At 49.3% G+C, this 16047-nt stretch overlaps 1 protein-coding gene across 3 annotated transcripts in view; it reads right to left on the bottom strand.

Moving 5' to 3' along the window:
* IPO8 (importin 8) overlaps positions 1-16047 on the bottom strand; it is a 99960-nt gene that overhangs the window by 4475 nt on the left and 79438 nt on the right. For all 3 annotated transcript variants that reach the window (XM_056797355.1, XM_056797353.1, XM_056797354.1), the window contains 2 exons: positions 6309-6529; positions 1004-1209 (listed from right to left, as the gene is read on the bottom strand). In XM_056797355.1, the coding sequence (XP_056653333.1) occupies positions 1004-1209; positions 6309-6529 (427 nt within the window). The remainder of the gene's footprint in view (positions 1-1003; positions 1210-6308; positions 6530-16047) is intronic.

The raw sequence follows: 16047 nt of genomic DNA on the forward strand, positions 1-16047 counted from the left end.
TTCTCCTTAGCTCCCCCAAAGCACATCATAAGGATGCGAGGTCATCTCATGTTGGCTAAACGTGCCCCTGTCGGGAGTGAGCGCGAGCCCCCCCCGTAAAATGAGGACGTTCGATTGGTCTAAAGTTTCTTCCAACTCTGAAAGTCTGGGTTTTGAGTTCGGGGGAGAATCGAACGCCACGAGCTTGGAGAAGGACTTCTTCCGTTTCAAAATTAACGTGTAGGAAAAGCTGGCCGTGTGTCTGCGTAGAGCCGAGTCTGATCTAGTGGCCCGCTGGAACTAGTTTTTTCTCCTTGACATCGGCAATGACTACCTGGCTCTCCAGATTCCTAGTCCTGGTGAGCCCTTCTTGATGCAAGCGTACTCACGTGTGTCACCCAAACCCGTGCTCAAATTCAAAGCAGCATCTTCAACGAGTCCCAGCGATTACCCAGCACTCCCTACTGTCGAGGCTCGTTTTCAGCAGGCATCGGCACCTTCTCTAAAGCTGACAGCGCACTAAACCGTCCAGCTGGCAAAGCAAAGGCACTGCTGCGTTTGTCTCCTAAGTACTCCCAACGTCCCAGTGTCACTTGGGATATCGGTGCCCCCCCCACACACATAGATAGGGGAAGACTCAGCGTGCTGCCATCGAGGGAGAGGAAGCCTTTTGAGCGTGCCGAGAACAAAGGTTCCTGGGCAAAGAAGACTGACTGCACCGATAAGGTACCAAGTTTAAACCAAATTTAAGCTCGGAAGAAAATGTCTTTTCAGATGGGCTTTCGTGGTAGTACCGAGCTGCATTGGAGGAACTATGGAAGGATGCAGAGGCAGCTCCCCCCTCCGACCCGTACCGGCTCTGGGAGCCTGGATACGCTGCTGAGCTCCTCAGGGCCCTCCAGGAGAGTCTAAGACTCGGCCCCAGCAGGTAGCCAGCGGATACTGGCGGGGGGTTTCCACGTCCAGGCCCAAACCCTCCAATGATGGCGACTACTCTACGGTACAGTCAAGACGGCGCTTTTACCATTGACTTCTGCCTCGGCCTTTTCCTCCTTAGAACGATCTTCTTGGCCTGGAAGTTGTCTAGTGGAACAGACTTGTTTGAGGCCCAAGAAAAGGAAAAGGATCGAAGGAACGATCTGTCCAGCCACGGCATCGACGGCAGGCGGTCGGCTCTGTAAGTCCAGGAGGATGCTCAGGCCGATGATACACATCTTGCGGTCATGGTGCCTAAAGGTCAAAAAAAACGAAGGCATCAGCGATGAGCACACAACAAAGACCTGGACAAGGGCTCGGGAACGCGCTCTTGTGAGCGAGCGCCAAGGCCAGTTTTCAGAGCGGCTTCCCATGGGTCCATGGGCTCCGTCGGCCAAACGGTCACGGCCTGAAGGGGGCGCACACTCTTCCGAGGAAACTCGCCCCAAACCCTCTCAAAACGCCGCGACACATTTCTTCAATCATGGCTGCGTTTGCACTTGAACGAACAGGACTTCCTCCACGGAAGCCCACCTGCATTTGGTACAACACGAGAGAAAGCGACTTGGGCGAAAGCCAGGCCGACGTCCACCCGGCCCAAGCACGGCCACAGCGTGAGAGTGGTCTCTCGAGTCACGTGAGCCTAAGCCCGGCCAGCTGGCCAAGAGCAAGTCAGACATGGCGCGTTGGACCCCGACCCAGGAGGCCGACCCCGGCACCAAACGCCCGCTCTGGCTGGACTTCCAGAGCATGTGATGTCAGTCATCGGCGGGACCAACACTGACTTCCCAGCCCAGTGCCGCGGGCGTGCACAGGCAGGAAGAGTGATGGAGCAGGAAGGCCGCCACCCTGCAGAGACAGCTGAGTGTCTGCCTGTCGTGCTTCACGCCTGGTCGCTCCAACGTTTACCTTGGCTCGTGGGCTGCGTTCACTTCCGAGCCATCTGGACGGACGGGCGGATCGAGATAGGCAGCCAGGTTGGCGGATGGCTGGACAGGCAGGAAGACAGACACTCTGCACGCCTCTACTTATCCGGGACTCCTGAGGGAGGAGCTGCTTCCTCCATAGGCCCTCCTGAGCCACAAGCCGCTCACGGGCTGCGCAAGGCCCGTGGGACGGTCCCCGGCGCCCTCGCGGAAGACGGTGCGGCGCCTTGAGACAACGCCCAGGAGGGCCTCTTCTGTCTTCCCGCGTGTGGCAAACACTGGGGCTTGGACGGGGGTTCTTCCGAGCCTTTCACTCTCTTTCCTACCGGCAACTACGGGCCTGAGCGCATGTCGTCTGTGACTGCGCTACCGTCTCGGCCGCTCCCCCGTTCCCCGGGAGTCCTGGCTCGGCTGTGGGTGATCGTCACACTCGGGCTCCGGCCGGCCTCGAGGGAAGCGCGGCGCTCTGGAGGAGGAACTCTCGTCTGAGCTAACTTAAAAGCGAAAGGCGGGCCAGGAAGAGGCCGAAACGCAGCATTCGGGGCGGATGTGCTTCCGAGACGTGGCCGAGGCTTAGGGCGCGTCCCCAAACCACCTGCACCGAGTCGCTTGGGATGCTCAACTCTGCGGCCCTCTGTATGGGACGTGTTTTAAGTCTCACGGCTGGAAAGTTGCAGAGCTTTGAAGGGGGCTCTCGGCTCGTCTGGGCGTTCCTCACTCCGGGATTCCCTGCGGACACTCTCCATCCTCGGCTGGTCTCGGGGAAAGGCGCGCTCCGGTCTCGTTTTACACCCTCACTCTTCCCTGCAACACATTTTCCCCTTAAAGCACCGACTCGGAAGCAGTCACACCGGGACACGCTCCAAGCTTCCCTACTAGTCACTTGGCCCTGTAGGCAGGGAAGACAGCAGGCCGACACATGGTCAACCTTTTCTGAGTCTCGTTCAAGCACCAAAGTCCTGAAACACAGATCAGAACACAAAACGGACCCGAAGCTGAAGAGCAGCTCGGCTTCATCTCCATCTCCCTCCTGGGAAGCGGACTGCTAGAAAGATCCACGAGAAACATTGCCAGAGGATGACTCACGGGGTCCGAGGATGCGCTCAAGCTGGCCATCCAGGTGGCTTGACCCTTCTGTTTGCAGATGAGGAAACTCAAGGTCCTGGAGATTAAGTATCCTGACCCAGTGGAGGGTTCAGAAGCAGGATTTGAACCCGTGTCCTGGCACTGCAAAGCTAGCGCTGTTTCCACTGTTTTGTCTGACGCCATTCAGGCGTTCACGATTTCCAAATCGTTGTCAAAAACACCCAAGGCTCCAAAGGCGAGTGTCAGTCACGAAGCCGCAGAAGATGAAGGCTGGAGGAGACTCCCGAGGATTTCGGATCAGAAGAAGTCCTGGGAATCCTCTAATCCAACACTCAACCGATGGAGGCACCAGTGGAGGTCCGACAGTACTGCACCGGATGTAGTCACTAGTTTCATTTCCAGGGCCAGTGTTTGGCCAACAGAAAGCAAGACAGCCAAAGTGAGCAGGGCTACAGGGCTCAAGAGAGAGCTACGGGTAAACGCACAGACAGAGATTAGGGAACCCCGATTCACACCTCATTTTCTTCACGCCATTTTGGCTCCTCGGAAACGTTCATTTTTGAACTCAAAAGAACCTTTCCTCAAGTTCTAAAAAAGGCAAGAAAACCAAAAGAGCGACTTGGTTTGGGAAAAGTGAAGCTACAAGAGTGAAGCTGGCCATGCAGTGCGAGTCATCAAGAAAACCGACGTGGCTTTGCGGAAGTGTTTCCAGGAAGAACGCGCCGTGGCTCAACGGCGCCAAAACAAACGCCAATAATACAAAAATGCACTCTGGGCTCGGCTGCATTCAAAGGGTCGACGGTCGTGTTTCAGGGGAGACGTTGGGCGGAGAGAGGCTGGGATGGAGGTGATTAACCGCGGACGAAAGGCTGTCCGGTCGGGAGGACATGACCTAGATGGCGCCGCGCTCAAAATCACGTGGGACTCTTTCCCTCCATCTCAAGGTCCACGGCTTTCTGTGGCCTGCGGATGCCGAGAAGCTGGGCGCCCACGGCAGTCCTTTTCACCCCCCGAGGGCAAGTCCTCTGGCCTCCACCGCAACTTTCCAAACATCCTGATACATCTTCGCCCAGTTCCCTTCTGGTTCGGTACTGCTCTCCTGTGAGTCACGCGGGCGCCCCCAATGCTTCAATAGCTCATGAAGGTCTGCCCGATGGGGCCTGTGATCCAACAGCCGCTCAGTCACCAATTTGGTGGCACCTGCTCTTCTCAGGCCTAAAACGACTCCCGGCCCCGAGCTAGCCGACAGGAGTCCCAATCCACGGCGCACATTTCCTGGCCTCCCGCCCTTCTCCGCGCCCTGCCACTTCACACCCACCTCAGCCCAAGCCACGCGGGACAGTAGAACAAGAAGTGGCTGCGACGTGGGACGCCTGGGTCTGAGCCCCAGCTGTGATACTGACCAGCCGTGGGGCTTACTCGAGCGCCTACCAAAACCTCTTTGGGCCTCAGTTTCCCCGTCTGTAAGACGGAGATCATCAGGTTTGCACTGCAGGCATCCCGTGGAGACTGTGAAAAGGCCCTCTGGGAACGAGCCTCCGAATCGTCATCGTGGACCATGGCGGTAGACTCCCTCCCTGAAGGCCCTTTCTCAGTCCCTCTGCAGCAGGGGAGAGCACGACTGCTCGCTCGCTCCTCCTCTGACTCTGCGCTCTCGCTGCTCCTCTTCCGCGTCCGGCCATCGCTGGGTCTGGCCGTGCCGCGCTCCTCCTCCAGAGGCTCCGGGACGCCCATCGCCTCGTGTCGGCATCGGAAGCGTTTCACGATTCGGCCCCTGCTGACGCACGACGTCCCTTCGCGCTCTCTGCAGACCGGCCAAACTGGCCCTCCTGCGCCCTCGACTTGACCCCAGGCCGGACGGCGCCTCGGCTCTGCTTCGGGGGATCGCCAGGCTCCCTGGGGGACGCGCCATCCCTTCACTGGAACGGCTCCCGCCTGGCGGCCGTCTCTCTCCCCTCACGGCCGGCCTGCACGACGTGCTCTGGAGCGTCCAGGGTGTTTCTCGGCCTCTTTCGGGCCTTTCCTGGCCGTCGGAAGGCTGACAGGCTCAGAGCTTTCGCACCACCAGGTGGCGATTCCCAACGAAAACGGGCCGCTCGATGGCTTCCTCGCCTCGGGGGACCCCCAGCGGCCTCTCTGTGCCGAAGTGGCCTCGGGGGTCTCCCGGAGACAAGACTTGAGTCAGCCCATCGGGCCCCGCAGCCTCGTGCCGACCTGCTTCTCCGCCCCATCCGCCAAACGGCCGTCGGCCAACATGGCGAACGCGGGCCCTCCTGGCAGCGCGGGGCCGTGGCTCCAGCTGGCACGCTTCCTGGGACTCGGAGGCTCCTCCAAATCGCTCTCACTGGATACTCCGGTGGCGCCCTCCCGGGCGTCTGGAGGGAAACGGCACGAAGGGGCCGAGCCAGCCTTCCAGGGCACTGGAAAGCCGGACGGTCTCCACAGCTTCCGGCCGAGCCGCCTCCACGGAGGGCAGAAACCACCGCGCCACGGGCTCTGACAAACAACTTCCCGGCCTCCCCGTGGCTCCCCGAGAGCATCGTCACCTTCTGTCCCACGGTCGGTCCTCCGTATTGGCTCCAAGGCAGAGGAGGGGCAAAGGCCAGGCCACTGGGAGGAAGTGGCTTGCCCGAGGTCACACCACCAGGAAGTGTCTGAGGCAAGATGTGAACCCAGGACCTCCGGTCTCTGCCCGCCTCTATCCCCGCTGCCCCAGTCATCCGAGCGGGGAGCAAACCTCGGGGCGCTCCGCGTGCCCGGAAGCTGGGCCGCAGCCCGGCACGTCTTATCTGCGGCTGGTCCAGACCGGTCGGCGACTGGGAGCAAATCTGGGCTCTCCTGGCTCCAGGGAATGGCGCCGACTGGCTCCTGCCCGCCCAGCGCAGACGGCAGGTCGGACCCTGCAGTCTGGCGCTCGCGTCCCGTTTCCGTCTAGAGCACAGGCAGCTGCTTCCCCAGCGAGGCACCCGGCACGCGCGCTGCTCAGCCGGTCCCTCGGGGCGGCCCAGCCTGGCCGGCAGCACGCTCGTCCCTTTCGCACCCTCTCCTGGAGCTTCGCCGCCCCGAGCCGCGACAATGCTCGAGGAAGTCGCGTTCTCGCGCCCCAACGCTGCACCTGCGCCCTCGGCTCCGCCCCTCGAAGCCTCGGCGTCCCCGTAGGCAGGGTGGCGCGCTCACAGCCACGATGGACCACTGCATGGCATACAAGACTGGAGCAGGAAGCCTCCCCTTCCTCCCCTGCCCAGGGCTGCTCAGGGGGCCCAGGCAGGCGGGAAGGGGCTCGGGGGCTGGAAGGACACAGGCCCGTGCCGCCGCCGCGCCCCACGCGAGGCGAGGACGTACCCCAGGAAGCAGTCGGTGTCGTTCATCCACTGATTGATGAACTGCGCCGTGATGGGCCCGGGGTTGTGGGGGAAGTGAAGGCGCTCCAGGGTGTGCAGGAGCAGATCGGGGTTGTAGTACAAGGCAGCAATCGCGACCTGCAGACACATCGTGCGCAGCTCGCTGGTTTTCACCCCTCGCGTCAGCCTTTCCAACACGACTTCCACAAACAGCGGAATACACTAAAGAGAAAGCAGACGAGAAAAGGAAAAGTGAGCGCGGGATTCATGCCAGGCCCGCCACCCATTGGGGAGATTAGTACCGAGGGGGCAGCTGGGGGACTCAGCGGCTGGAGAGCCAGGCCTAGAGACGGGAGGTCCTGGGCTCAAATCCGGCACTTCCGCCCTGGGTGACCCAGGGCAAGTCCCTTGACCCCCATGGCCTGGCCCTTACCGCTTTTCTGCCTTGGAACCAAGATGGAAGGGAGCCAGCCTTTCTCCAATGGCGTCCAGACTTTGCCCTCCCCAGTGACCATCAGGCCCTGCCATCGGCCCAGCCCTTCAACGCCCGACTCTGCGGGCATCCCCGCATCCTCGAGGTGAGGGATGGGCCAGCTGGTCCTCTCCGCGCCCTCAGCACTAACACAGGCCTCGAGACACGTATGGGAGAAACTTTGTCGGCGTCCGATTTGTCCTGAAAGCAGCGACCAGCGTGGGAGAAAGCAGTAAAGAGCGACGGAGGGCTCCGAGGGCCCATCTGGCGCAAAGGGCGAATTGCCTGGGGTGGTGCCGAGGGCGGGGCGCCTACGGGACGGCCCCCCAGCAATGGGGCTCTCTGGACCGCGAAGAATGGAGGAGAGCCGCAGCCCATGTGGAAAGGGTCGTGTAAAAAGACCTGAGGAAGGCAATACGTCAGTGGAAGACTTGAAGGAGGAGATTGAAATGTTAAAGGAACAATGGAAAAAGAAGGGAGAGGCCATGGCCCTTTGCGGGAATCCACGGATAAGTCAGTAACCGCCACTCCTGTGGGAAGAAGGCCACAGAGTGACGGACTGTAGAATGAATGATCGGAAGGAATACGCAGCTTAATAACAACTTTAGAAATAACAACGATAGAAATGATGATAATCCTAGAAAGCACAACTATGGAAATAACCGTAATGACTACAGAAATAAGGACTTTAGAAACCAAAAGGACAGAAATAGGAATTGGGACAATGATGACAGAGCTCCAAATGAAGAAAATGATGATACCCAACAACAATACATGAGAAATGGTGCTCGTCCAAAAAATGCTCAAGGTGCTAATGCCCCTCAGGGGGTGCCCAAGGAACGTCCCAAACAATGAAGGTGGTTCTTCTTAGACTCTATTGATTTTGTTGATGTTAATTAACCTTTTTCAGTTTTGTCTCCTCTCCAAATAGTAGGAGAGAATGAACATAGAACTTAAAACGATACTGGAAAATTATGCACTGAGACCCATTTAAAATGGCCTGAAATCCTCCCTCTGGCCCTATTTTATCTCAGGAGCAGGCCTAGAGGAGACTTACACATCTCACCATTTGAGATGCTTTTTGGACATCCGCCTATACAGGCTAAGCCTTTCTCCCCGGCTTATACATCGCTATTAGGGGGAGATATTACTATTGCTTCCTATATACAGGAGTTACAGCACAAACTGTGTGAACTTCATGAATCCAGAGCTGCAGTACAAGCTGGACCATTAGACTTTTCTCTGCATGGCCTGAACCCAGGAGATAAAGTTTATATCAAGAATTTCAAGCGAACTGGAGCAACTGAACCTTCATGGGAAGGACCATTCCAAATATTATTAACTACTCCAACATCTATAAAGATTGGAGAAAGGGACTCTTGGATTCACTGCTCACATGTGAAGAAAGCATCTTCTGCTGAGACTGATTAACTCTATCCTATCATATGAATTGTGACTCTATCTTATCATATGAATTGGAGATCATAATCCATAGACAAATGGATGCTGTTTTTCAAGAACACATTGAATTCTTGATTTTTCCCTTATTTTTATTATTGCTTTTCTTTTATTTTGATTAGAATATTTGATTTTTTCTCATTAATTGTACTAAAAGTACACATAATTAATATAATATTTTTGCAGTAATATAAGTTTAATATATATATATGTATGTATATATATATATATATACTTGCTATAATATAAATGCATACCCCAAAGCTTTAAACTATGGGAACCTGCCATTTATTGATAAAATGTTATGGGACTGTGATTAATATGTATGATTCCAGGAAATGGGATATAAACGAGGAGCACAGACTTAACCTAAAAAGTGCCAAAAAGAACACACAGGTCAAAATGAAACCAATCCATGTGGGATTGATGAACTTCTACACCAATATGAAAGGAGCTGAAATTAGTGTGAGACTCAAGGTGGCGACACTTGACATATGTTAAGTCATAGGACTTCCTTGTATCTACATTCTTTGCGAAGTACTCATACAAGTACAAAATTTGACTATCATGCTGGCTCCCTATATCCCTGAGAATGACAAAAAAGTCAGACAAGGGAATGACGCTTCCCATCAAAATAGAATTCTAGATTTTTTTTCTTCTTATGTTATGGCAACTTCCTGTAGTCTTGGCTGCAAATGGGTAAGTGAAATATCACTGCATTCTGTCCTACAGACTTGTAGAATAGAAATTACTTTGAATTGGACCTATATAAGGGCCTGTTAGAAATTTTTTAAGCCCAAATAAGGGCCTATTTTGAATTTTTTTCCCCTTATGTTTTTGGTTGTGTTTTTCTCTTCTTTTGATAACTGACTCAAACACCCCCATAACTCAACATTGCATCCTGAGCTGAACTGGATGTTTTTTAACACCTACTTCAGGGGGGGATTGTATTTTAATTTAAAATCCAAGATTTTTTATTTTTGTTTGAGATTGTATTTTTATAAAAATCCAAGATTTTGATTTTGTTCAAGAAAAGATCTTCAAGGAAGAAGCTTGCTAACTCCTAAATCCAGAGAATGAACTGTTGCAGAAAGATGCCAAAAAACCCACACCACATCAAGAAGATCAAGAATGAACTTTGGGTGTGGTTGATTGAACTTAAGTTTGATTGAACATTTATTGTAAATTTATGCCAAAAGGGACTGCCCTTAATTTAGCTTTCTGGTAATGTGCCTAGCAAAACATTGGTTTTGCTTTCTTTCTTTTCTATTTCCTCCCTCACTACTCTAATTTTCTCTTAGAAAATTGAATATTTTATATATCTGTAATTAGAAGTACAAGATGATTATGTTAAATGATCAATGGGGAGACTAGTCTCCCAATGATTATCAGGGGGGATTGTGAATCTTAAAATTTCTCAGACTTGTGAATGTTAAAAATTCTCAGACTCTACCTTAGAACATTTGGTTAAGACCATTCCCCATTTTAAACAATGAAGGAAATTAATCACTAAAAGGTCAAGCAAGCTTAGCAAGAGGTGTGAGGTTTTAGTCTACCCAGAGAAGGTGAGAACTAAAGAAGATGTGAATTAAGAATGGTCAGTCCTGTGAAAATGTCTACTATGATTGGTAGATGTGAAAACTTAGGGGAGGTGACATAGGAGAAAATTCTCTTTAAAAGGAGGTCAGAAGGCCTCTGAACATAACTCAGCTATGGAGCTGAATTGGAGGTTGGTCTCTATCTCGGTGGCTGAAAGGGAGTGCAGCTTTGGAAGCTGAAGTGGAGCTCAGGAGCTAAACTGGAGGATCTCTCTGAACACTAGAGTTTTGCTTGGAAGGATCTTGTGGTGAGTGATTAAAGACTGACTTAGTCTCTCTCTTAAGGCTCAGGCCTAGGCCATGTTGACCTAGGCCCTTCAATACTATATTTCTCTTATTCTCTCTCCTTTTTCTTAATTCCTTCATTTGTATTAATTAAAATCTCCATAAAAACCCAGCTGACTTGGGTATTTCATATTTGGGAATTTTCCCATGGTGACCACTTTATTTTTAATATAAAATCAAGACACAAAAAAATTACAGTTTTGACAATTCAAAGTCTTGAAACCATATTTTCACGGTCACAGTTTATGGCAACCACTCTTTTATCTGTAACATACTGTGGACAGTGTCCTCCCCACCCCCCCCCCCAGTCATCCAGGCTCACAAGCCGAGGGTCCCCCTTTACTCATTCTCTTTCATTTTTTCACACATCCAGCCATGACCCCATCTGGTGGTTTCTACCGTCATGCCATTACTCATATATCCCCCTCCTGTCTTCCGACAATGATGCCATCAGGGAGAAGTCCCTCCCCATCTCACCTCAAGCCTGGACTCTGCCCACTCCCATCCATCCTCTAGATAGCTTCTGGAGGCCTGGCCATGTCACTCCCCTCCTCAGCAGACTCCAGTGGCTCCCTGTCACCCAGGACCCAACAGAAAATCCTCTGGCTTGGCTTTTGAAGCCCTCCATCACCACCTGACTTCCTGACTCTTCCAGTCCTTTCACACTTACACACTTCTCTCCTTCCCCTCCCCTCCCACACACCGGGTACCCCAGTGACTCTGGCCTTCTTCCTCCCATCTCTGGGCATTTTCATGCACCGTAATCAACTAGCCCCTGCCTAGAACTGGGCTAAAGAGCAGACGATAAATATGACCAGAAGGGTTTGTAAAAGTCAGGGTCAGTGGAATAAGGGGCGGACGAAGAATCCCCTTAAGGGATGAGAATAGGGAGTACGGATTAAGAGACATGTAGGCATGAAGATAAATTAGAAGGGATGGAGGTCCATATCAAGAAACTGGGGAAGGCAAGGTGTCATAAGGAAAACAAAGGTGAGGGAATAAGAGGGAAATTTAGAACTCTGAAACTTATATGAATAAATTAGAGAAAAGAACAGATCGATGAATTGGGAAGACAATTCTTAAAAAAAACAGATAAAGAACAAATTAAAAATATCCAACAAACACCAAACCAAAAATCCTCAAAAGTAAAGGCAACACTAATAAAACGGAGTGTTAATAATACCCCTGAATTAATAAGTAAATCTAGGAGCTGGATTTATGAAAAAATCAACCAGATAGATAAACCATTGGTCAATGGGATCAAAAAAGAGAGAAGAAAACCAAATCAATATCATTAAAAATGAAAAGAGTAAATCTACCATCAGTGAAGAAGAAATTAAAACAATCATTAGGAGTTAGTCAGCTCAATTCTATGCCAACAAATTTACCAATTAGAAGTGAAGTGGAAAAATACTAATAAAATTATAAACTGCCTGGATAGACTATCAGAGGAGGAAATCAATATCTAGACAAACCAGTCTTTGGGAAAAAAAAACCAAACAGGTCTCATACATGAACTCCATAAAAAGAAAACATCAGGGGCAGATGGATTCACATGGGAATACTACCAAACAGATAAAAGCCAACCAATTCTAATATTAAATAAATGGTTTGAAATAATAAGTAAAGAGTTTCACCAAACTCCTTTTCTGAAACAAATATGGCATTGATACCTAAACCAGAAGGAGCAAAAACAGAGAAAGAAAAGTATAGACCCAAGATGGTGAACCTATGGTGCCTGTGTCAGAGAGGGCATGCCAGAGTTCATTACTAGAAAGGCAGAGCTGCTCCCCACCCCCCATCTTCACTCTCTGGAGGATATTTCTCACATGACCCACCCCTCTGCCCAGCAGCCCAGGATTACATAGGATTTATACATATGTATATGTATATGTCATACACAGGGTATGACAGATTGACATGATTTTTCAGAAGACAAAGGAGCTAGGATTACAACCAAGAATCATCTACTCAGCAACACTGAGTAGAATCCTTCAAGGGAAAAAAAATTTATATTTGAAAAAAAAAAAATCAAGGCCTTCCAAGCATTCAATTACAAGACCAAAGATGGAACAGAAAAAGGTAAACAGGAAAGAGAAAGCACAAGGGATTTTATAAGGTTAAACTGTTACATTCCCATACAGAAAGATACTTGAATCCCTTGAGAACTTGAACACTACTAGAACAATTAGAAGGCATATATAGACAGAGGGTGGGGGAATAAGCTAACTATGACGGGATGATATCCAAAAAAAAACAAAAATAAGGGGTGGAATAAGAGGAGTGCACTAGGAGAAGGAAGGGAGAGACAGAACGGGGTAAAGGAGGACGAGTGGCAGGAAACATATGAACTTCCTTTTATTAGAATTGACTCAAGGAGAGAATAACATACACACTCATATAAAAGGGGATAGAAATCTATCCTTGGTAGTGGCTAATTTGGTAGTGGCTAAGAAATTAAGTGGAGGATCAATGGAGTAGATTAGGTACATAATTCACATTAGTAATGACCATAAGTAATCAATTAGTTAATAAATCCTAAGATACAAGCTTTTGAGACAAGAACTCACTATCTGATTAAAAACTTTGCGAAAACTGGAAAGCAGTTTGGCAGAAACTATGTTATATAGACCAACATCATTCAGACATAAAGGGTGACATCATAATCAAAATAAAGGGGCGTGGAATAGTTTACCTGAACATAGGAAGACTTTATGACTAAATAAGAGAGAGTAACACAGGATATAAAATGAATACTTTTGATTATATTGAATTTAAAGTTTTTAGCACAAACAAAACCAATGCAACCAAGATTAGAAGGAAAGCAGAAAATGGGGGAAATTTTTATAACTGTCTCTGATAAAGACTTCATTCCTCAAGTATGTAGAGAATGCTGTAAACTGTATAAGAATAAAAGTCATTCCCCAATTCATAAATGGTCAAAAATACTAAACAAATACTTTTCAGATGAATAAAAGTTACCTACAGTCATCTGAAAAAAAATGCTCTAAATCCCTATTGATTAGAGAAATGCAAATTAAAACAATGCTGAGGTATCACCTTTCATCCAGTAAACTGGCTAATATGATAGAAAAGGTGTGAATCTTAAAATTTCTCAGACTCTACCTTAGAACATTTGGTTAAGGCTATTTTCCCCATTTAAACAATGGAGGTACTTGATCAGGAATGTACTGGGAACTCTAACATTACTCCACCCATACTTAGGCATACTTTAGGGGAAGATAAAGTTGTAAACTCCTGATGGAACAATGAGAAAAAGTCCCCAACCCTACTTATAGTGAGGACAAAACCTTAAGCTAGGTCTATTTTTAGATCTAATACAAAAGGGTGCTAAGTACCTATGAAGGTCAAATTAATCACTAAAAGGTCAGGCAACTTGCAAGGGGTAAGCTTAACAAAGAGGTGTGAAGTACTCAGAGGATTTAATCTGAGAGTCTGAGAGACAGAGAGACAGAGACGGAGAGAGGGGGGGGGGGGAGAGAGAGAGAGAGAGAGAGAGAGAAAGGCAGACAGAGAGACAAAGATAGAGACAGAGAGACAGAGAGAGGAACAGAGAGACAGAGAGAGAGAGACAGAGACAGAGACAATCTGTCATCTACTCGACGACAATGGAATCTATCCAGGGCCCAGGGAAATGTGGAGATTGTGTGATCACCAAGAGTACTAACACAATGGGAGGCATTCCAGCTAAAAGCCATAAAGGAGAAAAACTGCTTTTATTTATGGGCATTATTGATATTCTGCAATCTTATAGGTTAATGAAGAAGTTAGAACATTCCTGGAAAGCACTTGTTTATGATGGGAACACCGTTTCAGTTCATAGACCAAGTTTTTATGCAGATAGGTTTTTAAAGTTCATGAATTCCAGAGTTTTCAAAAAAATGCAAGCTTTGAAGTCCTCATCTTCTAAGAGAAGGTGTAATTCCATTGCAGCCTTAAAGGCTACATCCCAGAAAATTGTTTCTTCTTTGAGCCAAGAATGGAAGGATGAAAAGAGTGATTTGCTTACTGAAGGGCAGAGCTATAGCAGCCTTGATGAAGAAGCACTGGGATCCAGGCACCGACCAGACCTTGTGCCGAGCACTCCATCTCTATTTGAAGCGACTTCCTTAGCAACGACAATTTCTCTGCCCCTTGAGTCCTTCTATGATTTCTTCAAATATAGCATCACATTTTTTAATATAATCAAGCCTTTCAGATTCGGAGGATTCTTTTAATTATCTCTATTTTATTTTCTATTTTTTCAATTACCTGCAAAATGTTGAGCTCCAGATTCTCTCCCTCTTTCTCATCCGCACCTCACTGAGCAGCTCTGATCATTCCTAAAATTCTCTCTCCCTGGCCATCTTCCAGGTCAGGCGTTTCTGAGAGGATGTAACCCACGTGTTCTGCTACATTTTGAGTCTTTTGCATTTTGTAGGAAGATTTCTTATTACATTTAAATAATCTCGGTTCTTTTTGCTCCATTCCCTTTTTCAACGAGTTCACTTCGATTCCACCTTCTGTTCTAAATTATTCTTTCTCCTTCCAACTTTTTCCTCGGGAGCTCTAATTGAATTTTTAATTTCTTGCTTTATTTGTGGTCAAGTCATTTTCTCCAATGGCCCTACTCATATTTATTGTGGAGCTATTCTGCTGGCCTCCTTTGACCTCAAATTTTCCTCATTATATTTTTCTTCGTTGTGTTTTCTTCTCTTTATTTGTGATTCTGACCACCATCTTTTTTTCCCTCCTTTGGGACTGTGTTAAGCCCTCATTCTTGTATTCTTGGATAGGGAAGGTGGCTCCCATTGTTCTTCACAGAGTAGTTGGTTGGGAGACCTCAGATAAGGAGCTGGGATAGCCCCATTCCATTCCTCAGTTTCTGATTTCTGCCTACATGTTTTGGTGACCCAAAGTGAGTGTAGGGTTGGGGTTGGCTAGAAGTTGGCTTTATACACTGTTGGAGCTCATTCAGACTTCCGGTCAAGATGGCAGCTTAGAAGCAGTGAAAGTTCAGACCTCGGAAACCCTTCCTTACCGATTGCAAACTGAGTGCTCCTAGGACACTGAAATTCAAGCTGAACAACAGGACAGACCCAGGGAACCCTCCTCCTGGACCTGGATCAAAAGGTATGGCCCCCCCAAAAGCCAAAACCCTAGATCACTCAGATCTAAGGGGTAGGCAGAAGGAAGGTCCCAGGACCCATCCCCCCCAACCCAGAGTGCTGAGCCCAGGGCAGCAGCCCAAACCTCAGGACCAGCAAAAGGGCCTCAGGGCTGGCTATTCTGAAGAACTCACCTTGAAAGCAACCTGAGCCATTCTCCGGGGAGCCCAACACAGACGGCAGGGAAGCATAGAGAGAAGGGGGAAGCCTGTAGCCCCCTGGCTGGGTCCTTACATCTGAGTTTCAAGGGATGTTCCAGCTTTAGGGCACCAGCTGAACCCAATCCCATCAGGAGCCCTCAGAGCTACTGAAAGGACAGAAACCTCAGGGCCGGCAAAGGAGTTGCTCCGAAGATCTTACTTTGAAAGCAACCTGGGCTAGTCTCTGGGAATTCAAAACAGATTGTGGAGGAGGAGGTTTTTTGCTTCAGGGTATAGTCACAAACCAGCTGAACCTAATCCCATCAGGAGCCCTCAGAGCCCAGGGAGGCCACGACCCCACCCCCTTAGAGAGCAGGGTCTTCTGAAAAAAACAGAAACCTAGAGGCAGAGTCAAGAGGGCAGCGTAGAAGGAGCATAGGCCTGGCAGCCTGGCCAGAGCTTTGGAGATCCTCCATATTTGCTCCAGCCATCCAGGAAGTTTAAAACTCAGAGTAAACCCAACCCAACTAAGCTGAACTTAATCCCATCAAAAGTCTCCAGAACCCAGGGAAGCCCAGGCTCCCCACCCATCCTCATTGACTGCTGGACTTTAAGCCAA

This window comes from Monodelphis domestica, chromosome 5, assembly GCF_027887165.1.
Source record: "Monodelphis domestica isolate mMonDom1 chromosome 5, mMonDom1.pri, whole genome shotgun sequence".
NCBI classification, from domain to species: domain Eukaryota; kingdom Metazoa; phylum Chordata; class Mammalia; order Didelphimorphia; family Didelphidae; genus Monodelphis; species Monodelphis domestica.